Source organism: Notothenia rossii (assembly GCF_949606895.1).
Source record: "Notothenia rossii genome assembly, chromosome: 1".
In the NCBI taxonomy this organism is placed as follows: domain Eukaryota; kingdom Metazoa; phylum Chordata; class Actinopteri; order Perciformes; family Nototheniidae; genus Notothenia; species Notothenia rossii.
This window is the reverse complement of record NC_136912.1, coordinates 95878941-95903847: the sequence shown is the minus strand read 5'-3', so window position 1 is coordinate 95903847 and position 24907 is coordinate 95878941. Positions and strand designations below refer to the sequence as shown.

At 40.9% G+C, this 24907-nt stretch overlaps 2 protein-coding genes across 2 annotated transcripts in view; one reads left to right on the top strand and one right to left on the bottom strand.

Moving 5' to 3' along the window:
* The window catches only part of serpinc1 (serpin peptidase inhibitor, clade C (antithrombin), member 1), an 18919-nt gene extending 10087 nt beyond the window's left edge, over positions 1-8832 (top strand). Inside the window, exons 5-8 of the mRNA XM_079673804.1 lie at positions 577-686; positions 1105-1388; positions 5810-5874; positions 7741-8832. Coding sequence (XP_079529930.1) covers positions 577-686; positions 1105-1388; positions 5810-5874; positions 7741-7917 — 636 coding nt within the window. The 3' untranslated portion in view covers positions 7918-8832. The remainder of the gene's footprint in view (positions 1-576; positions 687-1104; positions 1389-5809; positions 5875-7740) is intronic.
* An 8423-nt stretch (positions 8833-17255) lies between these two features.
* Positions 17256-24727, bottom strand: zbtb37 (zinc finger and BTB domain containing 37). Its single transcript, XM_079653494.1, has 6 exons — positions 22056-24727; positions 20727-21239; positions 19321-19707; positions 19120-19213; positions 18270-18566; positions 17256-17649 (listed from the first exon to the last, which is right to left on the bottom strand). The coding sequence occupies exons 2-6, from the start codon at positions 21236-21238 to the stop codon at positions 17443-17445; spliced, it is 1497 nt and encodes a 498-aa protein (XP_079509620.1). The 5' UTR covers position 21239; positions 22056-24727; the 3' UTR covers positions 17256-17442.
* Between the last annotated feature and the right edge of the window lie 180 nt (positions 24728-24907).

Below are 24907 nucleotides of genomic sequence, written 5' to 3'. Positions count from 1 at the left end.
ACAGACAGACACACAGGCAGACACACAGGCAGACAGACAGACAGACACACAGACACACACAGACAGACAGACAGACAGACAGACAGACACACACAGACAGACAGACAGACAGACACACACAGACAGACAGACATGTATTTATTTTAATCGCTTTCTTTTCTAAAAATTATATTTGGCCAGATTCTCCTTGACTAGAGACAGTGCTAGACAGAGGGGATGATGCATTAAGGGACCGCAGGACAGATTAGAACTTCAAGGTCAAAGTCAACTTTATTGTCAATCTTTCAGTTTTTGTGTGTACAGACACACAGATCGAAATACCGTTTCCAACAATCCAGAACACAAAAATACAAATATATATAAAAATATGTATAAAAATATGTATATCCTATATGTACACAATCAACAGACACATGTATACATATGCACACATTAAGACATCAATAAAAGCACAACAATATTATATAGATAATAACAGTCACTTCAATATCTTGAACTTACGTCCGTCATGTCTTTCACAACCCTCAGGTACCACAGTGTTTTGGCTAAAATATTGAAATGATGATTGTGTTTCAGGGTGAGTGGAAGAACAAGTTTGACAAAGAAAACGTGTACAAGTCGGACTTCCACGTCAGCGAGAGTCGCAGCTGTCCCGTGAGCCAGATGTACCAGGAGGCCCGCTTCAGGTACTGTTAGAATAATCTCCCTGGTCCCCGGCTTGAGCTTGAATCTCAGGATCCATCTGTGATCCTCTCCAGAATGGAAGTAGTCATCACATACAGAGCATCAACTAGTTCCTGAACAGTGTCCTTCACATGCTGATATCCAAGAGAGGGAGTTCCACAGTCACAAGATGGAGGAATAGAAAGCAGTATTCAATGTTTACTTCAGATTAGCTCCACGTCAGAAATGATCATGCTTGTCATATGTCTCTCTCCATAGAGGCTGAATCATCATGTTAATCACATAGCTATCATATGCCTCAAACAGTCCTGATGCTCTGCTAGGTAATCACACATCCTGTCATGTTCACAGCTACAGTTGATACCTTAGTTAGCATGTTGCTCTCATGTTGGAAGAGGACATTCACTATTTTCCCAACAGGTACAAGTATTTCCCCGAGGACCAGGTGCAGCTGCTGGAGATGCCGTACAAAGGAGACGACATCACCATGGTGATCCTCCTGCCCAGCAAAGAGACCACGCTGAGCCAGGTGGAGGAGGGTCTGGACCTGAAGAAGCTCACCCACTGGATGGATGGGATGGAGGAGAAGACGGTGACCGTGCACATCCCTCGCTTCAGGCTGGAGGACAGCTTCAGTCTGAAGGACAAGCTGCAGGCGATGGGTCTCACTGACCTGTTCAGCTCTGAAAGGGCCAGCCTGCCAGGTGAGGAGAGAGATGGCTGAAGTCCACACATCCTTTAGTCAAGTAGAAGTACACACATCCTTTAGTCAGGTAGAAGTACACACATTCTTTACTCAAGTAGAAGTACACACATCCTTTACTCAAGTAGAAGTACAGACATCCTTTCCTCAAGTAGAAGTACAGATACTCATGTTTAAAAACACTCTGGTGAAAGTAGAAGTACTGACTAAACTTCTTGACTCAAGTCAAAGTAAAGAACTTTGAAATGTACTTCAGTAAAAAGTACCCATAACTAGCAGCTGTTTTAAAGAGTACCTGACCTCCCTTTATATTAATAGAACAATAATGTCATTGTTAGCTAATGAATGTTTCCATGGTGACCAACGGCAACATTACAACGTTTCCATTGGTCCCTCTTCTTTAGAGAAGACCAGGAAATGATGGATACACGGATCGTGTTCAAATCAATAGGCACGCAATGACTCTAAATAATAATGATCACGCCACCAAACACACATTCAGACTAAAGGAACCAGCCTGTTTGGGAAATGAGAGAAGTAGAAAGTACAGGTATTTGAGTTCAACATGTAAGAAGTAGAAAGTACAGGTATTTGAGTTCAACATGTAAGAAGTAGAAAGTACAGGTATTTGAGTTCAACATGTAAGAAGTAGAAAGTACAGGTATTTGAGTTCAACATGTAAGAAGTAGAAAGTACAGGTATTTGAGTTCAACATGTAAGAAGTAGAAAGTACAGGTATTTGTGTTCAACATGTAAGAAGTAGAAAGTACAGGTATTTGAGTTCAACATGTAAGAAGTAGAAAGTACAGGTATTTGGGTTCAACATGTAAGAAGTAGAAAGTACAGGTATTTGTGTTCAACATGTAAGAAGTAGAAAGTACAGGTATTTGAGTTCAACATGTAAGAAGTAGAAAGTACAGGTATTTGAGTTCAACATGTAAGAAGTAGAAAGTACAGGTATTTGGGTTCAACATGTAAGAAGTAGAAAGTACAGGTATTTGAGTTCAACATGTAAGAAGTAGAAAGTACAGGTATTTGAGTTCAACATGTAAGAAGTAGAAAGTACAGGTATTTGAGTTCAACATGTAAGAAGTAGAAAGTACAGGTATTTGAGTTCAACATGTAAGAAGTAGAAAGTACAGGTATTAGTGTTCAACATGTAAGAAGTAGAAAGTACAGGTATTTGTGTTCAACATGTAAGAAGTAGAAAGTACAGGTATTAGTGTTCAACATGTAAGAAGTAGAAAGTACAGGTATTTGGGTTCAACATGTAAGAAGTAGAAAGTACAGGTATTTGGGTTCAACATGTAAGAAGTAGAAAGTACAGGTATTTGAGTTCAACATGTAAGAAGTAGAAAGTACTGGTATTTGAGTTCAACATGTAAGAAGTAGAAAGTACAGGTATTTGTGTTCAACATGTAAGAAGTAGAAAGTACAGGTATTTGAGTTCAACATGTAAGAAGTAGAAAGTACAGGTATTTGAGTTCAACATGTAAGAAGTAGAAAGTACAGGTATTTGAGTTCAACATGTAAGAAGTAGAAAGTACAGGTATTTGTGTTCAACATGTAAGAAGTAGAAAGTACAGGTATTTGAGTTCAACATGTGAGAAGTAGAAAGTACAGGTATTTGAGTTCAACATGTGAGAAGTAGAAAGTACAGGTATTTGGGTTCAACATGTAAGAAGTAGAAAGTACAGGTATTTGAGTTCAACATGTAAGAAGTAGAAAGTACAGGTATTTGTGTTCAACATGTAAGAAGTAGAAAGTACAGGTATTTGAGTTCAACATGTAAGAAGTAGAAAGTACAGGTATTTGAGTTCAACATGTGAGAAGTAGAAAGTACAGGTATTTGGGTTCAACATGTAAGAAGTAGAAAGTACAGGTATTTGAGTTCAACATGTAAGAAGTAGAAAGTACAGGTATTTGAGTTCAACATGTAAGAAGTAGAAAGTACAGGTATTTGAGTTCAACATGTAAGAAGTAGAAAGTACAGGTATTTGTGTTCAACATGTAAGAAGTAGAAAGTACAGGTATTTGGGTTCAACATGTAAGAAGTAGAAAGTACAGGTATTTGAGTTCAACATGTAAGAAGTAGAAAGTACAGGTATTTGAGTTCAACATGTAAGAAGTAGAAAGTACAGGTATTTGTGTTCAACATGTAAGAAGTAGAAAGTACAGGTATTTGTGTTCAACATGTAAGAAGTAGAAAGTACAGGTATTTGAGTTCAACATGTAAGAAGTAGAAAGTACAGGTATTTGGGTTCAACATGTAAGAAGTAGAAAGTACAGGTATTTGAGTTCAACATGTAAGAAGTAGAAAGTACAGGTATTTGAGTTCAACATGTAAGAAGTAGAAAGTACAGGTATTTGAGTTCAACATGTAAGAAGTAGAAAGTACAGGTATTTGTGTTCAACATGTGAGAAGTAGAAAGTACAGGTATTTGGGTTCAACATGTAAGAAGTAGAAAGTACAGGTATTTGAGTTCAACATGTAAGAAGTAGAAAGTACAGGTATTTGGGTTCAACATGTAAGAAGTAGAAAGTACAGGTATTTGAGTTCAACATGTAAGAAGTAGAAAGTACAGGTATTTGTGTTCAACATGTAAGAAGTAGAAAGTACAGGTATTTGTGTTCAACATGTAAGAAGTAGAAAGTACAGGTATTTGAGTTCAACATGTAAGAAGTAGAAAGTACAGGTATTTGGGTTCAACATGTAAGAAGTAGAAAGTACAGGTATTTGAGTTCAACATGTAAGAAGTAGAAAGTACAGGTATTTGAGTTCAACATGTAAGAAGTAGAAAGTACAGGTATTTGAGTTCAACATGTAAGAAGTAGAAAGTACATGTATTTGTGTTCAACATGTGAGAAGTAGAAAGTACAGGTATTTGAGTTCAACATGTAAGAAGTAGAAAGTACAGGTATTTGGGTTCAACATGTAAGAAGTAGAAAGTACAGGTATTTGAGTTCAACATGTAAGAAGTAGAAAGTACAGGTATTTGAGTTCAACATGTAAGAAGTAGAAAGTACAGGTATTTGAGTTCAACATGTAAGAAGTAGAAAGTACAGGTATTTGTGTTCAACATGTAAGAAGTAGAAAGTACAGGTATTTGAGTTCAACATGTAAGAAGTAGAAAGTACAGGTATTTGAGTTCAACATGTGAGAAGTAGAAAGTACAGGTATTTGGGTTCAACATGTAAGAAGTAGAAAGTACAGGTATTTGAGTTCAACATGTAAGAAGTAGAAAGTACAGGTATTTGAGTTCAACATGTAAGAAGTAGAAAGTACAGGTATTTGTGTTCAACATGTAAGAAGTAGAAAGTACAGGTATTTGTGTTCAACATGTAAGAAGTAGAAAGTACAGGTATTTGAGTTCAACATGTAAGAAGTAGAAAGTACAGGTATTTGAGTTCAACATGTAAGAAGTAGAAAGTACAGGTATTTGTGTTCAACATGTAAGAAGTAGAAAGTACAGGTATTTGAGTTCAACATGTAAGAAGTAGAAAGTACAGGTATTTGAGTTCAACATGTAAGAAGTAGAAAGTACAGGTATTTGAGTTCAACATGTAAGAAGTAGAAAGTACAGGTATTTGGGTTCAACATGTAAGAAGTAGAAAGTACAGGTATTTGAGTTCAACATGTAAGAAGTAGAAAGTACAGGTATTTGTGTTCAACATGTAAGAAGTAGAAAGTACAGGTATTTGTGTTCAACATGTAAGAAGTAGAAAGTACAGGTATTTGTGTTCAACATGTAAGAAGTAGAAAGTACAGGTATTTGTGTTCAACATGTAAGAAGTAGAAAGTACAGGTATTTGAGTTCAACATGTAAGAAGTAGAAAGTACAGGTATTTGGGTTCAACATGTAAGAAGTAGAAAGTACAGGTATTTGAGTTCAACATGTAAGAAGTAGAAAGTACAGGTATTTGTGTTCAACATGTAAGAAGTAGAAAGTACAGGTATTTGAGTTCAACATGTAAGAAGTAGAAAGTACAGGTATTTGAGTTCAACATGTAAGAAGTAGAAAGTACAGGTATTTGTGTTCAACATGTGAGAAGTAGAAAGTACAGGTATTTGAGTTCAACATGTAAGAAGTAGAAAGTACAGGTATTTGAGTTCAACATGTGAGAAGTAGAAAGTACAGGTATTTGGGTTCAAAATGTAAGGTAACTAATAATGTGTGTGGGGCATTCAGGATCCAAATTATTATAGGACATTTGGGATCTAAAATGATTCTGGATTTAAATAAATGTGGGCGTTCAGGATTTATACAGTTTTTACAGTTCTTCTGACTAGGGATTTCCTATTATGAACAAAGGACATTGAAAGCAACAAACCACAGAGTTAAAATCCTTCTATGTTGAAACTGATTCTAGACGTACGTTTGAGTGACACTGTCTGAAGTTTAAAGTGCGTCTGTGTTTCAGGGATGTTGGAGGACGGAGGTGAAGGTCTGCACATCTCAGACGCCTTCCACAAAGCCTTCCTGGAGGTCAGTAAAGAGGCGGGGTTATCTGTGAGGTTACCTGTTAGGTTACCTGTTACCTGTGAGGTTACCTGTGAGGTTACCTGTTGCCTGTGAGGTTACCTGTGAGGTTACCTGTTACCTGTGAGGTTACCTGTGAGGTTACCTGTTACCTGTGAGGTTACCTGTGAGGTGAGGTTACCTGTGAGGTTACCTGTTACCTGTGAGGTTACCTGTTACCTGTGAAGTTACCTGTGAGGTGAGGTTACCTGTGAGGTTACCTGTTACCTGTGAGGATACCTGTGAGGTTACCTGTTACCTGTGAGGTTACCTGTTACCTGTGAGGTTACCTGTGAAGTTACCTGTTACCTGTGAGGTTACCTGTTACCTGTGAGGTTACCTGTGAAGTTACCTGTTACCTGTGAGGTTACCTGTTACCTGTGAGGTTACCTGTTACCTGTGAGGTTACCTGTGAGGTCACCTGTTACCTGTGAGGTTACCTGTGAGGTTACCTGTGAGGTTACCTGTTACCTGTCAGGTTACCTGTTACCTGTGAGGTTACCTGTGAGGTTACCTGTTACCTGTGAGGTTACCTGTTACCTGTCAGGTTACCTGTTACCTGTGAGGTTACCTGTTACCTGTCAGGTTACCTGTTACCTGTGAGGTTACCTGTGAGGTTACCTGTTACCTGTGAGGTTACCTGTGAGGTTACCTGTTACCTGTGAGGTTACCTGTGAGGTTACCTGTTACCTGTGAGGTTACCTGTTACCTGTGAGGATACCTGTGAGGTGAGTTTACCTGTTACCTGTGAGGTTACCTGTTACCTGTGAGGTTACCTGTGAGGTTACCTGTGAGGTTACCTGTTACCTGTGAGGTTACCTGTGAGGTTACCTGTTACCTGTGAGGTTACCTGTGAGGTGAGGTTACCTGTGAAGTTACCTGTTACCTGTGAGGTTACCTGTGAGGTTACCTGTTACCTGTGAGGTTACCTGTTACCTGTGAAGTTACCTGTGAGGTTACCTGTTACCTGTGAGGTTACCTGTGAGGTTACCTGTGAGGTTACCTGTACTCACCTGTTGAGTTACGGGACTGTCCTCTGCATGTTCGCTGCACAGCTGTTTTAAGAGGAATAAAACTGGAAGGAGGTTTAAATTATATTTTTTAATAAATAAATACATATTGGTATTAAATAATAATTTCTAAATAATATATTTGTTTATGGGGTTTATATTTCATTTTTAAATGTATTATTCTTAGGGTGGTTTTTTTAAAGACGTTTATTTAGTGCAATTTATTTCATGCATGTAATTGGAATATTTATTACATTTTCACTTACATGACATTCCAGAATTTAAAAGCCTTAAATCATATTTAAAAACCACCTCATGGGTAACAGCTATTTTTAAAAAGCCTTTAACAATCTTCAGGTTTAAATGTACTTATTCGGAAAAAAATTAAAACTTTCCCCCATTTTTTTGTTTTGATAGTTGAATGTTATTTTGATCCTAACCCAGTTTCTTGTTCTCTGTCCTTTAAGATGGACTTGAATTCTCCCATAGTGATACAATCTGACAGTTTCAGATCCTTCTGCAGGGGCGGACTGGGACCAAAAACCGTCCCGGGCCACTTCGGTACCGCTAGTAAATTGTCAACGGGGGGGATGTGCTAGTGACTTATGCGAACGGCCCACTATGTTACCGCTAGTACACACCGCTAATAAATACCGCTAGTAAATTGTCAACAGGGGGGGGGTGACTTAGTGACTTATTCGACCGGCCCACTTCAGTACTGACCCATCGGGATTCGTCCCGATGGGTCGGTCCTTCCACTGTCCTTCTGTATATTAGTCCAAGCAGAAGGGGCAGTAAGAGTGAATCTGTTGTGTCCCTGCAGGTGAACGAGGAGGGCAGCGAGGCGGCAGCGGCTACAGGTGTGGTGGCAGTCGGTCGATCCATCAACTTCGACAGAGAGGTGTTCCATGTGAACAGACCCTTCCTGCTGCTGATCAGAGAGAAGAGCATCAACGCTCTGCTGTTCACCGCCAGGGTGGCAGACCCCTGCACCCAGTAACTCAAACCAGGGTCAAATGATCATATAGTCATTTAAAGCATATAGTCTTATACTCTGATTGCCTTTTACTCTGTTAAACTTTATTTTTAGTTTTGGATGTGTTTAACAGCGACATATGTTGAAGGTCACCTATTATGCAAAATCCACTTTTACATGTCTTTGCTACATCAGCATGTTTTTCAGGAACAAAGATTCTCTCTCTTTTTGATCCATTTCTATAAAAACCTTTCTGAAAATGAGCTGATCAGATTTTGGGCACTTTATGATGTCATAACGATGTTGTGTCTTGTGAAGCCATTAGCCAATCAGCAACCAAGGTAACCCCCCCCCCCCCCCCCCCCCCCCTTTATCACCTGAATCTCCTCCTAGAGCACCATCGAGTTCTTTGTAACCAAATCTCTCTCAGAGGGGCGTGGGGAGGGGCTCCTTATTTTCATCTAAAGTAACAGACAGAGAATCAGCACTTTGGAAACAGGGCTGAAACAGAGGGGATTATGGGTAATGCTGCAATGATCTGTTTGGTGTTTCAGCCAATCAGAGACAGGCTCTGGATATATCTGAGACCTTGATATATTGATGAAGAAGAGGAGGATAGGGGACCTTAGAGACATATGTTAAGGATATCAGGAGGTGTAAAGGGGGGATTTGCAAACTGGGGGTTTTATGGTTTATGGTGCATTTGAGATACATTTCACTCGTATATTTACTTTCTTTATTACTTTATGAAATATAACAAAAGACAAACTCTGTCCATGACTCATTTATCAGTTTCTCTCTTCTTCTGTGTTTTAAATGTTAAATAAATTCACATTCTGCAGTGTAGATCAGCAGCGAGAAGTCTGAGGTCCCTGATATCCAATAAACTAATACATGGAGTATTAATCAGTGTAAATACATTAAATGACTCTAACAGAACACATTGTCTGTATCCATGTTTTTAACTCATCATTTAAGCTGGATACATTTCTGTGTACTGATCCGTAACTTTAAGCTAACTGTTTTAACACTAAAAATGTACTTTAGCTGTAAATTCAGTACTTTTAGCTAAGTGTTTTTCCATTACATTAAGCTAGCCATTTCCACTGTCAGTCGTTATATTTATCTAACTGTTTCAGCCGCTTATCTGTTAGTTTAGGGCGGCTATACATGAGAGTAACACATGCATCACTTCTGGGCAAAAAGTACGGCTCCGCCCACTTTTGGGGGAAAGCAACGCTGTCATTTGAATAGCGGTCAATACAAATTCTGAAGTCTTCGCCAATCCGATCAGACATTTTTGAAAACCGTGAATTTGTGGAAACATCTACGTCACTTTACGGCCCCGCACGCTTTTGGGGGAAACCAATGCTGTCATTTGAACGGCGATCCAGCATGAAGCCACAGAGCTCTTCTTTGTCCTTTCTTCTTAGAGGAAGTTCAGAAACACTGAACTCTGGATTTGTTTTAATGTTTGAGGAGCAATAAACCACACAGCAGCTTGTTGGCATGATACAACTATTATTTTGTGCCTCGCTCATGAGAGTAACAGCTGGCGAAATTACGGCCTCGCCTACTGATTTTCATTCAACTGTTAATACCTTACTTTAGCTAATTATTTAAAACAGTTTGTGGTACTTTTAGCTAACTACTTCAACAGTCTATTAGTACATTTTAGCTAATTATTTCTATTGTTTAGCCGTTACTGTTTCCTATTTTAAAGGGCCCATAGGCGTCTTCACACCAAGTCATTTTCCCACAAAGGTTCCTGAGAACTACGATTTAGTTGCGTTCACACCAAAAAGTCCCAGGAACTAAATTAGTTCTAGAGAACCTTTTTTACCCCCTTTTCAGTCCCTGCTAGAGAGCAGGGACTTTTGTGGGAGAAAAAGGTTCCTGTGTCTGATTGGCTGGGCGGAATGCAAACCACGCCCCGTCAAACTCCCAAAGACTTTTGTGAAGCCGCCATTTTATTATCCTCGCATTGCATTATTAGCATTAGCATTAGCCCAGCGCAGAAACGCAGAGAGACTAACTTATGGCAACACAAAATAAAACATGGGAGCGGTGGAGATGAGGAGGTGTCGGCGTTCTGGCGATTTACTCGGAAGGCTTCAGTAGAAGCTGCTGGGAGTCCCAGCAGCTTCTACTGAAGCCAGTCCCCAACTCCGGGGACTTCCGGCCGGGGATTTTGGGCGGCACTGCAGTATACGCCGTGAAGTTGTTTGTGGCCTGCCAGTAAACCCAAAGCAGAAGAAGAAGAAGTGACGTCAGCGGCTTCATTTGCCTAATCCACCCGTTCTTATTATACATCCATGAATCCACCCCCAGGGACTTATTCCGGTGTGAACGCGATCTGTACTTAGTTCATGAGAACTAAAGAGTTCTCAGGAACCTTTGTGGGAAACGTACTTGGTGTGAACGCGCCTCATTTCATGCTTTTCTGGTTCTTACCCGTCCCCTTGTTTGTTATGAAGCTTTTTCTGCATGTAAACGGTCTGCGGAGTCTCAAACCCTCAAAGTACACCCTGTAGCGAGTAAAACTCTAACACAGAAAATACCTGTCTATGCTGCCCCAGAACGCCTCGTTGGGGATTTCTCTTTTTCCACGTTTCTTCCGGGAACTGCATGACGTCATGCGGTTCCCGGAACCAAAATGGACCAATCCGCAGAGCTCCTCACACACCAGGAGGGGTGGGGACCTTTAGCGTACATTTTCAACTAACAGTCCCCTGGTTGGTAACGGCCCCTACACACGGCGGCGTGCGTTGCCGCTTCAACGCTTCTGCCCATTCACTTTGAATGGGGTGACGTCACGATTCGCCAAACTGCATTGTGGGAGCAAAGCGTCGCTTCTCTCGCGGTGCTCGCTGCAAAAGTAGAGCAATGTTCTACTTTTGACGCCTCGATGGAGGCGTCAGCCAATCAAATCATATGCCAGTGCAAGCTCTAGCCAATCAAACCGCGTGCTTGTGTGTCTGGGGCGGGAGAATCATGTGATTGGTTGTTGGTCGAGTTTCAGCCCCCCCCCGCCGGCAAGCGACAACGCACGCCGCCGTGTGTAGGGGCCGTAATAGACGAGTTGGGATGGTGGAGAAATGCTCTCTGCAGACCCATTCTCACAGCGTTAGAAACCTTTTTCTTACTCAACATCAAGCCACACTTATGTTTTCACTTCGGCTGTGAGTGTGTGTGTGCTCAGGATGAGTTTCGCTTGTTTATTTTATTTTAACTTTATTTAACCAGGACAGGTTCTGCTGTATCGCCGACACGAAAACCACACCAGTAAGCCAGCTCACTGAGCAGCGAGCCTCGCAACATCCCGACCAATCAGAGCACAGTGGGCTCATAGGGAGGGGGGGGGGGAGTGAATACACAGACTATACAGAGATGCTGTTTGAGAAACAATGTGAGTTTGGAACATTGAACAATGTGAATCTATTCTAGTAGAGCTCATCAATGGAACTATGATCAGTAGAAATGGACACGGGACCTTTAACATTTAATTTTAGCTAATTATTTGAACTTTTTATCTTTACTTAGAGCTAACTATCTAATACTGGTTACTACAGTAGATGTCCGTACACCTAACGAGAGGCAAGTTGTTTTCTCGTCAGGTGCATTGTGGGTAATGTGTGCAGGTAAAGAACGAGGCGTGGCTGTGGACACTTAAAGTGCTTTATTTCCTGTGGAGGCGACCTGTGACAGATCTAGTGGTCATGGTGAAAGAAGCTTCTTCACATTTTTCTAAACTTATAATCAACCTTCCCCCCCCCCCCCCCCCCCTCCACCAACAGAGACATGCAACATAAAGGATTTTCACATAAAACCTTTTCCGGTTCCTACGACACGTGTTAAGTACCTCCTCTTTAAAATAACATGTACAGTATTAAAAGTTAATTTACTAAACGTTTCTTTTTGACTCTGCATCGATATATTAGGATATACTTTGAGGAATCAACAGTAAAGAGTAATCTCATTAAGTGAATATAGCTAAATGATTTATAATTAGGCATGTCGTGGTCAATATTACTGGATATCGTAAAACATCTGATTCACACAGTACAAAATAATAAAAGAGCCAGAAGCTGAGGAGACGTGAAACCAACGTTTGGCGTTTTGAAAGTAAACAGATGAAGATGAGGTTGAGCTGTTTTCACAGTTTAACTGAGACGAAGAGGAGGAGGAGGAGGAGGAGGAGGAAGAGTCGGATTGTGAGTCTTTAAAACAATCCTTTTAAATTGAGTTGATTTGAAACTTTACAAAGTCAGCAAACATGTTTTTTATATTTGATGCATATCAACATATCAGTGTTAATACAAGAAGTATCTTTGTATTACTTTTTCAAACTGGAAATCACTTTTACTTCCTGTTTCTATACATTATTCAAAGTTAAATCTATATTTGAATACGCGGCACTTCATTTAAACAAATCATGACGGTGTATAAATGCAATTTTAGTCAAATCAAATTATTGAAAAGATTAAGGAGGCCCAAAAGGGGAGTTACATTCGGAGAGAAAATCTGTATATTTTTCAAGATGTTCGAGTAAAGATTTTATCGAATACTACCCCCTCACCGCGTACTTTTAATGTCGTCTATACTCTGATCCGAGTTTTCCTCCTCCAGGTTCCTCCGGGCGGGACCGGACTCGAGTCCAGCATCTGATCTGGAAGCAGCGATTTGTGACTTTAACTGAGTTATAAAATGATGTGCAGAGAGGACAGAAAGATTCAGTCCACTGGTGACCAAACGTAACCCCAAAGGTCTTGATCAGCAGCGAATAAGGTCCAGGCCTAGTCCACACGTACTCAGGGGGTTTTAACCTTTTTATGGATTTAAAAAAAGAAGGAAAACTGCCGTCTGTGAGGTGAGTTGTTGATGTAGATTCAGAAAATATATTAATGTGTAAACATTTGAAAGGTCCTGTTGGCAGGTTAGAGAAACTGACATATAAAGAGGTGTTTTCGTGACTCAAATCAGCGTGAGTATAAGAGGCCAAAAGTCAGGGAAAGAGAAAGCTGTGCACGTGTGGACTCGGTCAGACTTGTCGAGTTATTTTTCTGTTCCTCTCTGAATGACTTCAGTCTGTTTGTTCCGGCAAGACTTCTTCCTTTTTCTCTCAGAGCTGGGCAACACGGCACGTTTTAGCTTGTAAAAAGTTTTTCTTTGAGGATTTTTCCTGATGCACCATTTCACTTCATCAGCTATGCAACACAAAGCCGCAGTTCCTAAAATATGCTTCACAAGTTTCTTATTTGCCAAGTAAAAATGTCTTAGCGCTCTGCAAGAGAACAAAAACTCAGCCTCTCATTGTGAATGTGCTGCACACACGTAGAAATAATCCTCCTAAAACCTGAATAATATCAGCAAATCACACACGCCTCCATCTGAGAATACTGCATTCAGAACAGGGAACAATAAAGAATATGCTGTTTACATGACCCGTATCAGATTCATGACATTATTCAGAATAAAGAAATCAGTAAGCTAACAGGAGTTTAACGAATACCTGTCAGCCAATCGGAGAGCAGTATTTTCTGTTGCCATGGTGCATTGGAGAGAGGTTGTTTAGTTGGTGCATTGGCGAGAGTTGTTCTATGTTGCCCAGCCCTGGGTTTTGGCTCGCAGGATTCCCCCCCCTCTCCCGCGGCTGCAGTCTAAGTTTATTGACAGGTTTCTGAGGTTTAGCCGTTAGCGCTCTGCTACGTGGGCTAACGAAAAGAGAGTCTGAATACCTGAAGGTTCCTGTGTTCGCCTGAACAGTCACAGCCGCTGGCTTCTTGCATAAAAACGTCAGACTCACGGCGGCGCTGTAGAAAAACCCAAAACCGCCGCTCCACGTGCTACCAGCTGACTTACATTATGCAAAAACAAAAAAAAACATCATAGCAGTTTAAATACGTCTGATAATATGTGATTTATATTGTTCTTATAAAAACGTTTTTTGATCCTCTCTCTCTGATAAGTGCTGAAGTTCCTCGTCCTCTTTCCTTTGGTGTCCGGACCCGCCGCCCTCCGGTTGCTGATCTGAGACCTGTTGAGGGTTTAAGTCCGGCGCAATGGTCCGGAGAATACATCCATCCTGTCTGACGGGAAAAACCCCGCCCCGCCGATCACTGACCCGACACCGGGACGCATTACCTCTGCTGCACGGGACCGTACGCTCGTTGTATATTCGGAACATTCGAAAAGATATGTAATTTACATATTTTAGATAAAGAGTTAGGGGTCCCAAGATGGATCCCTGTGGAACACCACATGTAATCACTCCCAGTTCTGATAAAAAAAAGGTATAATTCCTACCATATATACTCTATTTTGGTTGGATCAAAACATGTAGTGAATAGTTTTAACAATGTTAAAATCCGGTTTTTTGTGTAAACCCTAATGTCATACTCTTTTGTATATGTTTTCAAACTGTATTTGAGACGTCCATCTGCCTTCGTTCTTTAGCATTTTAAACTGTGACTATAGCCCATACCAATGAGGACGCTGGGAAGATAAGAAACAGAGCTGTCGGATGTACGATAATTATCTCATTTGTACGATAAATTTGCCATTTATGTAATTTAAAATAAAAAATGCTAGAAGCGATTTCCTGATAATGTTGACGATGTGAATTGCAAGCCTCTCTGTCTGGAAATGTGAAGTTCTAATATTAAGCTTTTTCCAAACTTGGATACGAACGGATTTCAGCTGTGCGACAATCGTCATGATCAAAAATCAAGCATTAATGGACAAAAGCTACGTTAGCTAATGTTAATATCGTTCGTGGTTATAAGTTGCGTACGACAATTTAGAGCCTTTTTCAACTTTTGTTCAGCAAAATATTCCAATAAACCAGAATCACTGAACAGAGCTGAGGAAAATAATCGTTAATAGCAGCTCGGGAAAGTAAAGTGTATTGAGATCTTCAACTAATCTTTAACTAATAATATGTCTAACTATCTGCGTATAGAGAATACATCGCCAAAAGCATAGCATCTTAGTTATAATGTTTACTTTTCTTCCCTTACGCGACTCCTTGTTTCCGTTACGATGTAAATCAAATCGTAAAAGACAGATTACAGGACAGATATCTAACGTGTTTTAACTCAAATATAAGCCGACGTCTGAGAGGAGTCTTTGAATGTAAACGATATTATAAGATATATCGATCTTTCTAACCCCCCCTAGCTAAACCCCGTTTCCCTCGCGGACGTGCAGCAGATTTAATGCGTCCCAAACAATAAGTTCCCGGTCGGGTCGTGACTCGGCCTCCTCGTTCATTAAACACATTGTCAGAGCAAAAAAAGTGTCCAAGAAAAAAGAAAAAAAAGAAGAAGAAGTCATGCTTGTTTATAAAAATATCTGAGAAGTCTCTGGGGGCCCTGTGGTGAGAGCGCCCCCCGGTGGTGCTGTGCGGGGCAGCAGCTGTATTGCGTCGTGATGAGAGGTAACTGAGCGGTGTAGCTTATCTTCGTCAACAGGCTGCCAGGTGCACCAGAACCTCACAAGCTCTTAGGTTTCTGCAGGGCTGTACCGAGCATTAGTGTTCAGTGTTTGATTATTGTGGTCGTATAAATGTACTTATGGTGCTGTTAGATTACATACAAGTAAATATATTTAATATGTATATATGACACAAATATGTATATATGTTCATTTAATTTGTATTGTAAGTTACTTACCTGTATATAATAGTAATCTTTAATTGTATTTAATCTTGTCTGTATCTGTGCTGTCCTGTTTTTCATTCTCACCCTGTTGCTTCTAAACTACTGAATTTCCCCACAGGGATTAATAAAGGTCCATGTTATCTTAACAGCAAGGGGAAAAAGATTAACAGTTAAATATATGGTTTTGACGCATAATATTTGGTTGGATAAAATATTTTGTGAATTTGGGAAATGATTGCATCTATCTTTTTGAATAAATCCAAACCAAAGACAGTTTAATTTTAAAAGCTGAATGGTCAGCATACACAAAGAGCTCCCAATCAACTCCAGATTAACTATAATTTACATATATCAGATTATCAGTTGTGGTCCTAAAGTTGATCCCTGAGGAACACCAGATGTGATTTCTCCTGGATCCAATGTGATGCCATTAATATCTTCAATATATTCTAGTCTATTATTTTTAAAAACTTTGTGAAATGTTGTGAAAATCAAACTTTTTTTTAATAAATGCAAACTGAATTGTCAGCATTCAGAAGGAGCTCACAATCACCTGCAGATTTAAAATATATAATTTACATATTTTGGATAAAGAGTCAGGGGTCCGAATATGGATCCCTGTTGAACACCACATGTAATTACTCCTGGTTCTGATAAAAAAAAAATCAATAATTCCTACAGTATATACTCTATTTTGGTTGGATAAAAACATGTTGTGAATTGTTTTAATAATGTTTTTGACTTTGGTCTTTCCAACGCTCTGGATTTATTAGAAAATATTGAAACATTTGTATGCAGCTACCTCTGAAATTGAATTGCAATAATAATATAATATTGTTAGTTTTGTTGTGTTGTGTTCGGTACAGCCCTAACTATCAATCAATAAATCTGAATTGTTTATTTTACAGCCAAATTAGGTAATCCCATGTGATCAGAGTTCTTTACCTGATGATTGAAACTAAATCATAGGAGCTTTCCTCCCATGACCTTCTTCCCTCTCAGCGTTAACAAGGCTGAGAGGTAACGTTGGACTTTAATAAATTAGGGTTAAAGTCCTTTACCTAGATTACCTGATGACAGCTGAGCAGGTCGGATTCTCTAAAGAAGCCCGAGGGAACCAGTGGAAAGCTCTGGGAATAGGAAAGTTAGTGGACCATGTCTTTAGAATATTAAATCGAGATTATTTTTAGATGAGATTAGTAACACCAATTCCAAGGAGGTTATGTTTGTCTGGCCCCATTTTGATGAATCTTAGGGAGGTGCAGACATGAAACATGTATAACTTGAGTTAACTGCTCTTGGTAAAGTGCTCTTCTAGACGGTTAATGTTTTTCTTTATCTTCCAACAATAAAGTAACACTCTTCGATCAGACACAAACATATTTGAAGATGTCTCCTTGGACTCTGTGGAGATACTCTCCTAGATCTATTATTTAAAGAGCAAATGATCACTGTATTTATAATGCAAATTAAACTAATGGTTAGCACTGAGACAATTAGTGTGAAATGTTTTCCCACTAAGCTTCATGAGAAAGGAACTCTGATCACACGGGAACTTTAACAGTCCGACTTTTTGTGCATCTAAATGTTTTATTGCCGCTGTGGCACTTTAGAGAGCGCGCAGGATTACTTTTATAAATATGAATATTAACCGCGCCACTCTGGATTGTCTCGAGGCAGATATGAAGGTTTTAGTGTTGCTCTGGCACTGAGCATTTGTCTGTTGAACCTGTAACTGTAAATATAAAAGTAGAAATCTGTAACGTAAAAGACCCACGTGGCGTGGCGACTGAGGTTGTTGGAGTGTGTGGCGTTTCTTCATTTAGCTTCATCTGTTGGGTAGCTTTGTGAAGGTAGATGCGGTTTAAAGCGGAGACAGTTCAGGGGTTTAGTCGGGCCCCGTCGTGGAGACGGAGGCCTGGGGTCCCTCTCCGTACGCCCCCCCGCCCTCTCCCTCCTCCTGGCTGGGCGAGGCCTCGTCGCTGGGCCCCCCTCTGGAGGTCACGGAGGTGGTGGTGGTCTCTGGCGATGCGCTCTGGGCCTCCTGGGCAGCGCAGCCCGGGTGGTTCTTACGGAAGTGCTGGTTGAGGATGGCCTGCAAGTAGGGATGGGAATTTGAAAGCATATTTATATTAGAATATTTAACCCCCAAAAAAACGGTTAACTTAATTTTTTTAACAGTTTTTACAATTACTGGACATAAAACACACACTGTATTTAATTCATTTGATATTTTAGAGTTATTTATCTTCTTTCTTTTTTTTATCTGTGTGAATCTGTGCTGTCCTCTTTTTCAATCTCACCCTGTTGCTGTTAAACTACTGAGTTTCCCCACGGGGATTTATAAAGGTCCATCTCATCTTATCTTACATTATCCTATAAAAAAAAAAAAGATATTTAAAATGGCACTGTCGTATACATTTAATTAATCTATTTCATATGTAATCAATTTAGGCACCCCTCCCATAAAAAAAAAAAAAAAGTAGTGGAGTAAAATATTGATACCAGAAACATGTAGTCAAGTAAAGTCGAAGTACTCAGATCTTGTGGTTCAGTAAAAATAGAAGTACTCAGATCTAGTATTTGAGTAAAAGTACTTAGTTATGTTATACCTCTGTATATATGTGGACTTTTGAACACATCCCTTTGGACTCTAAGGAACTAGGAAAGAATTGTTTCAATATTCGAATATTGGATTAATCATTCCCATCCTACCTGGAAGGGGAAGCTCTTGCCACAGACGTGGCAGTGGAAGGGCTTGTTGCCCGTGTGCTTGCGGATGTGATACTCCAGCTGGTCCTTGCGCGTGTACTTCTTCCCGCAGATGCGACACGCGAAGGGCGTGATGCCCATGTGAAGCCGCATGTGGCGGTCCAGGCTGCCCTTCTGGTTGAAGGACTTGCAGCAGTAGATGCAGGTGAGACGCGGGTTGTAGCGGAACCAGCGGTCGCCCACCTGCTCCCTCAGGTAGTCCTCGTAGCCGCCCATATCGAAGGAGGCGTTCTCCTCGCCCTGATAGAGAGAGAAATACGTTAATACTGAACCAGAACATGCATCACTGGATCTGAGATCCAAGCGACATTTCTGTTGGGAACACACTGAATGTCCTCTTCCAACATGAGAGCAACATGATAACAAAGGTATCAACTGTAGCTGTGAACATGACAGGATGTGTGATTACCTAGAAGAGCATCAGGACTGTTTGAGGCATATGATAGCTATGTGATTAACATGATGATTCAGCCTCTATGGAGAGAGACATATGACAAGCATGCTCATTTCTGACGTGGAGCTAATCTGAAGTAAACATTGAATACTGCTTTCTATTCCTCCATCTAGTGACTGAGGAACTCCCTCTCTTGGATATCAGCATGTGAAGGACACTGTTCAGGAACTAGTTGATGCTCTGTATGTGATGACTACTTCCATTCTGGAGAGGATCACAGATACATGGATCCTGAGGTTCAAGCTCAAGCCGGGGACCAGGGAGATGTTTCTAAAAATCTCCTACCGAGGCGATATTTACTTGACAGTTCAAATGACCTCATTGGTTCTGGTTCTGTACCTGAGGCGGTCGCAGATCGTCCGCTCGGCTCGGAGACTCACTCTTCGCTCTCTGACGGTCGGCGAGGACGACGACACTGCCTGTGGGACTGAACCTGAAACACAGAAACAGTCATTTTACAAGCTTTTACAAACCTGCTGTTTGTCTCTCCGCTAAGCCCCGCCCACAAAATTATGAACCAAACAACGACAGTAGAATCACCTGTCCGTCTCGCTGAAGCTGGATGACGGCTGAGCGTTGGGCCCGGTCACCAGCGTGCTTCTCCCCGAGGTGTCGATCATCACGGTGGTCTCCTCTCCTATTGGCTCTCCTTCCTCTTCCTCCTGATTCCCCCACTCCTCCATCCTCTCCGTCTTGATCCGGACCCTCTCGGTGCCGCCGCCCTCCTCCGAGCTGCCGGTCCTCTCCGGCTCGCTGCTGGTCTCCACGAACCACTGCCCGGCCCGGTTGATGCGGAGGATCGGTTCTTTACGACCTGCGCTAATGGTGGTGATGGACGAGCCTCCCTCCATCCCGCTGTTCTCCACGGGGGGCGGAGGGCTGAGAGGATCATCTGCAGGACTGATGGCCTCACATTCTGCTGCCCCCCTGCAGAGGTGGGAAGTAGTGGAGTACAAATACTTTGTTACTTAAAGGTCAGCTATTAAGCAAAATCCACTTCTTCATTAGCTAACAATGACATTATTGTTCTATGAATATAAAGGGAGGTCAGGTACTCTTTAAAACAGCTGCTAGTTATGGGTACTTTTTACTGAAGTACATTTCAAAGCCTCTTTACTTTGACTTGAGTAAAGAAGTTTAGTCAGTACTTCTACTTTCACCAGAGTATTTTTAAACACAAGTATCTGTACTTCTACTGTAGTAAAGGATGTGTGTACTTCTACTTGAGTAATGGGTGTGTGTACTTCTACTTGAGTAAAGGATGTGTGTACTTCTACTTGAGTAATGGGTGTGTGTACTTCTACTTGAGTAAAGGATGTGTGTACTTCTACTTGAGTAAAGGGTGTGTGTACTTCTACTTGAGTAAAGGATGTGTGTACTTCTACTTGAGTAATGGGTGTGTGTACTTCTACTTGAGTAAAGGATGTGTGTACTTCTACTTGAGTAAAGGGTGTGTGTACTTCTACTTGAGTAAAGGGTGTGTGTACTTCTACTTGAGTAAAGGGTGTGTGTACTTCTACTTGATTAAAGGATGTGTGTACTTCTACTTGAGTAATGGGTGTGTGTACTTCTACTTGAGTAAAGGATGTGTGTACTTCTACTTGAGTAAAGGGTGTGTGTACTTCTACTTGAGTAAAGGGTGTGTGTACTTCTACTTGAGTAAAGGGTGTGTGTACTTCTACTTGAGTAAAGGGTGTGTGTACTTCTACTTGAGTAAAGGATGTGTGTACTTCTACTTGAGTAAAAGGTGTGTGTACTTCTACTTGAGTAAAGGGTGTGTGTACTTCTACTTGAGTAAAGGGTGTGTGTACTTCTACTTGAGTAAAGGGTGTGTGTACTTCTACTTGAGTAAAGGATGTGTGTACTTCTACTTGAGTAAAGGGTGTGTGTACTTCTACTTGAGTAAAGGATGTGTGTACTTCTACTTGAGTAAAGGATGTGTGTACTTTTGCCATCTCTGCCCTCTGGTGCTGATCAGTCTCAACCCGGAGTGATTCGCTCCACTTCGCACCGCGGCCTCCAGCGTTCTCCCCCCTCGATTCTCTCCCTCCTCGTCCTCGTCCCCCAGGCTGATCTTCAGATGGATCCCCTCCAGGATCTGCGTGCAGCGATCAATAATGTGTTGCATCTGCAGGAAGCTGGCGGCCGTCAGGTAGCTGATGATGTCGGCCAGCTGCAGGCAGAGGCGCCCGGTGTAGCAGAAGCTCAGCAGCTGCTCGAACACAGAGGGGTTCCTGATGACCGTCAGCGACACGGTGCTCATCTGGCCCAGAGACATGTGGTCGCGGAAGTACGGCGAGCTGGCGGCGAGGACGACTTTGTGCGCCCGGAAGCTCTGGCCCTGCACGTTGACCACGATGTCGCAGAGACGGCCCTGAACGCGCAGCTGGTTCAGGTGAGACAGCACCGAGTTACTGAAGTCTGGGATGTCCAGCTGGACGCTGCCGGAGCGCTCCATGCTGCAGGGGACACGCACAACAGATACAATAACATATAAAATACACAGGAAATATGTAAAAAACTATAATATACATACAAACATACACAGGAATATATAAATATATCTAATATGTATATATGTTCATTTTAATTCATTTCTTATTTCATAGTCATTTATTTTTTATCTTTGATTTTATTATCCTGTTTTTATCCTGTGTTTCATCCTCACTCTGCTGCTGTTTGAAATACTGACTCTCCTCACGGGGTTCATAGAGGTCCATCTCATCTTATCTTAAAAACTATCAAATACATACAAACATACACAGGAAATATATAAAAAACTAGAATATACAGTACAATACCTGAGTAATCCTCCTTTTACTCAAGTACAAGGTCTGAGTACTTCTACTTTTACTGAGTACTTCTACTTTCACTGAAGTACCAGATCTGAGTACTTCTACTCAAGATCTGAGTACTTCTACTTTTACTTTTACTGAGTATTTCTACTTTTACTAAAGTACAAGATCTGAGTACTTTTACTCAAGATCTGAGTACTTCTACTTTTACTGAGTACTTCTACTTTTACTGAAGTACAAGATCTGAGTACTTTTACTGAGTACTTCTACTTTTACTCAAGTAACCGATCTGAATACTTCTACTATATTTTAGTCCTTAAAATGTGTTCAGATTACTGGATTTATTACAGCTCTCGTGGGATCAGAACTCTCGTGAGGTCCGGATCAGAACTCTCGTGAGGTCCGGATCAGAACTCTCGTGCAGTCCGGACCAGGCCCAGCTGCGGGTCTCAGGTATGTCTCCAGGTGTGTCTCTCTCACCTGTGGGGGGTCTGCTCTGGTTTCAGGGACGGTGCGGTCTTCAGCCCTGCAGACAGCCGCTGAGCATCAGGACGGCTCGGCTCGGTTCGGCCCTGCAGATCCTCCAGGCTCCGGGTGTCTCCAGCGGCTCCGGGTCCCTTCAGGGCCGCGGAACAGCACCTGATCTCCGGTCCGTCAGCAGCCACGCTTCGGCCATGGTTCCTCTGGACTCATTCTGCGGTTCTGGACTCGGTTCCGGTTCGGCTCCTTGGTGTCGGCGTGCGGCTGCTTCTCATCTTCCTTCCTTCTTTTTTCTTTTTTTTTTTTTACGGCAGAAGGGCCGAGGCTGCAGGAAGGAAGGAAGGAGGGAAGAAGACGCGCGGGGCATGATGGGAAATGTAGTCCCCGACCGTTAGGGGCGCTGCCTCAACGGCTGAGTGAAAGACTCCATTTCCCAGCAGCCACCTGTGATGAGAGGGGTCATCACGGCTCTTGGAGTTTGGCAGAAAAGTGGAGTTCACACAAGCACGCGCACACGCATCCAAGTCAGAGCCTGTTTAGATCATTTTACATTTACACCGAGAATAAATTCAAAAACACAGCTTTATTTGTGGCTACTTTTAATTAGCATAAGATAAGATATATTTTGGTAATCCAGAATTGTGAATTTATTTCTTTGCAGCAGAATGTTAAACGAGTATTTTAAATAATTAGAAATAAAAAAGAGTAGAAAATAAACAATTATACAATATAAACACCTAAAAAAAGAAGATAAAACAGAACTAAAAGAATGAAAATATAAATCTGACAAATAAAACACGGTTAAACTTTAAGGGCTAAATGAAAGCTAACACAAGAAGGTGTGCAGAACACATTTAGTCTGCAAGAACTACATATTTAACTAGAGAATGCAATTCCTGAAGAAATTGCTAGTGGGAATGCTTTATGCTGAAAATCTGACGCTAAACTGCTATGCTGAAATGTAATGTGTAAGAAGAAAGTGAAGAATTGAGATTGAAATGATACATGAACACTGCGGGCTTGAATGTGTGATGAGTGAAGAAAAGAAAGTAAAAAGGCTTGGAAAAGCAGCAGAATATTTGAACTGCAAACTTTTGAACTAACTTGATGGCGAATGATCTGTCGCCATGCCAACGGCATTTGATGACACCCCATAATACGCTTAGATGCGTTGATGGCTGCATCGTTACCAAACCTTGTGAAGTTTTGGGGCGTTTGGAGCAGTTTCACTGAAGTTATGAGAAAACCGTTTTTCATGGTGAGCATTGTGTTGCCATGGCAACGGTAATTGAATAAATCTCAAAACTGTCCCGTAGATGTCTTCACGGCTGGACTGTTAACACACATGTGAAGTTTGAGCACTTTTTGAACATTTTCATAGGAGTTTATGTATAGCGACATCGTCTTTTATGGCGAGGGATGGAAACGGAAACGGCATATGATGATGACACCCCATAATTGCCGTAGAGCTGTTGAGGGCAGGTCCGTTAACCTCTATCTGGAGTCTGCTGCTCTGAGCATGTCAGGTGGAGTGATGACATCATCGTGTTCCATGACACGTTTATATTTGAGCTAACGAGCTCTGTAGAGATCACAGGTTTCCATTGTTCTGAATGAGAGATAAACCTCTTACATGTGAACGTTTTGTTAAAGAACCGTAACAGATATCTGTGAAATTTCAAAACGTGAAGCATGTCAAGGAAGTTGAGTATCTGAAATGTAATTTTGGTGTACTTTCGGGTCAATAATGTGGCCTTTTTGGCAGATTAACTAAAGGTGTGCTGTGGTGGGGAAAGATGAGGCTGAATTTACAATGGAGTTTAATGGAGACATGTTGAAAGTTGTTGTCACTTCATGCCCTCAAGAGGCATTTTGTCTAATTATTTTTGCTTAATTGTTTTTTATCTTTCAAGCTACGAGATGTTTTCCTACGTTTCTCGTGAAAAATGATGTCTCAGGAATGTAGGGTTTGGGAATTATGGCAGGTTTAAAAGAAAATATGAAGGCAAAATTAAATCTGTCCTCCACTCTGTGACATCACGCACTCTAAAATCTGAAGAAGGCCTCTTTACCAAGGTCTGAACAATGTTTAATATCTCTAAAAGTAAGAATCAGATTTAAAAGTTGTTTTACACGAATAATGTCAGAAAGATGTGTAACATTTTAAAGTTAGAATGAGGTTTCTGAGTGAAAGTTTAAAGGAGCAGTTAGCAGTTGAAGTTGCATGAAGATTTGTTGAAGTCTGTGATTTTCTCCATTGACTTCAATGTTAAAAATGGGATGTATTATGGGATGTATCTCTGGAATTATGAAAGTTAGGAATGAGAAAAGTAATAGCCATCGATTCCAGACCGAGCTGAACGTTTTGATGTTTGAACAGAGTTTCTGCGATGTGGAATGTGGGAGGAGAAGAGGCGCAAAATAACCCGGCGGAATAATAAATAATTTTGTGCGTAGCATAACAGATAGCGCAGATACAGCATTCCCACTAAACGAGATATCAGTGGGTGAAGTGTGTGAGCAGTGATCCTTCACTGAGTGTGTCAGACAGTCTACGGATTAGTAACTTTCACGGTACATCTCACTTTTCAGTTCTGTTTCATTTCCTATTTTGAGATGTTTTTTTATTTTCTACTCTTTTATAGCCTTTGTTTTCCCACGCTGCTGTAACGATCAATAACGATCAATAACGATCAATAAAGTATATCTTATCTTATTTTACTTTTTAATTTATTTTCGTAATATTTTTTCTGATATATATTAATGTTTATTAAATGTTTTATTCTATTTATATTTTGTTGTTGTTGTTGTTGTTGTTGTTGTGGTATTCATTATAGGCCCTTTCTCATTTC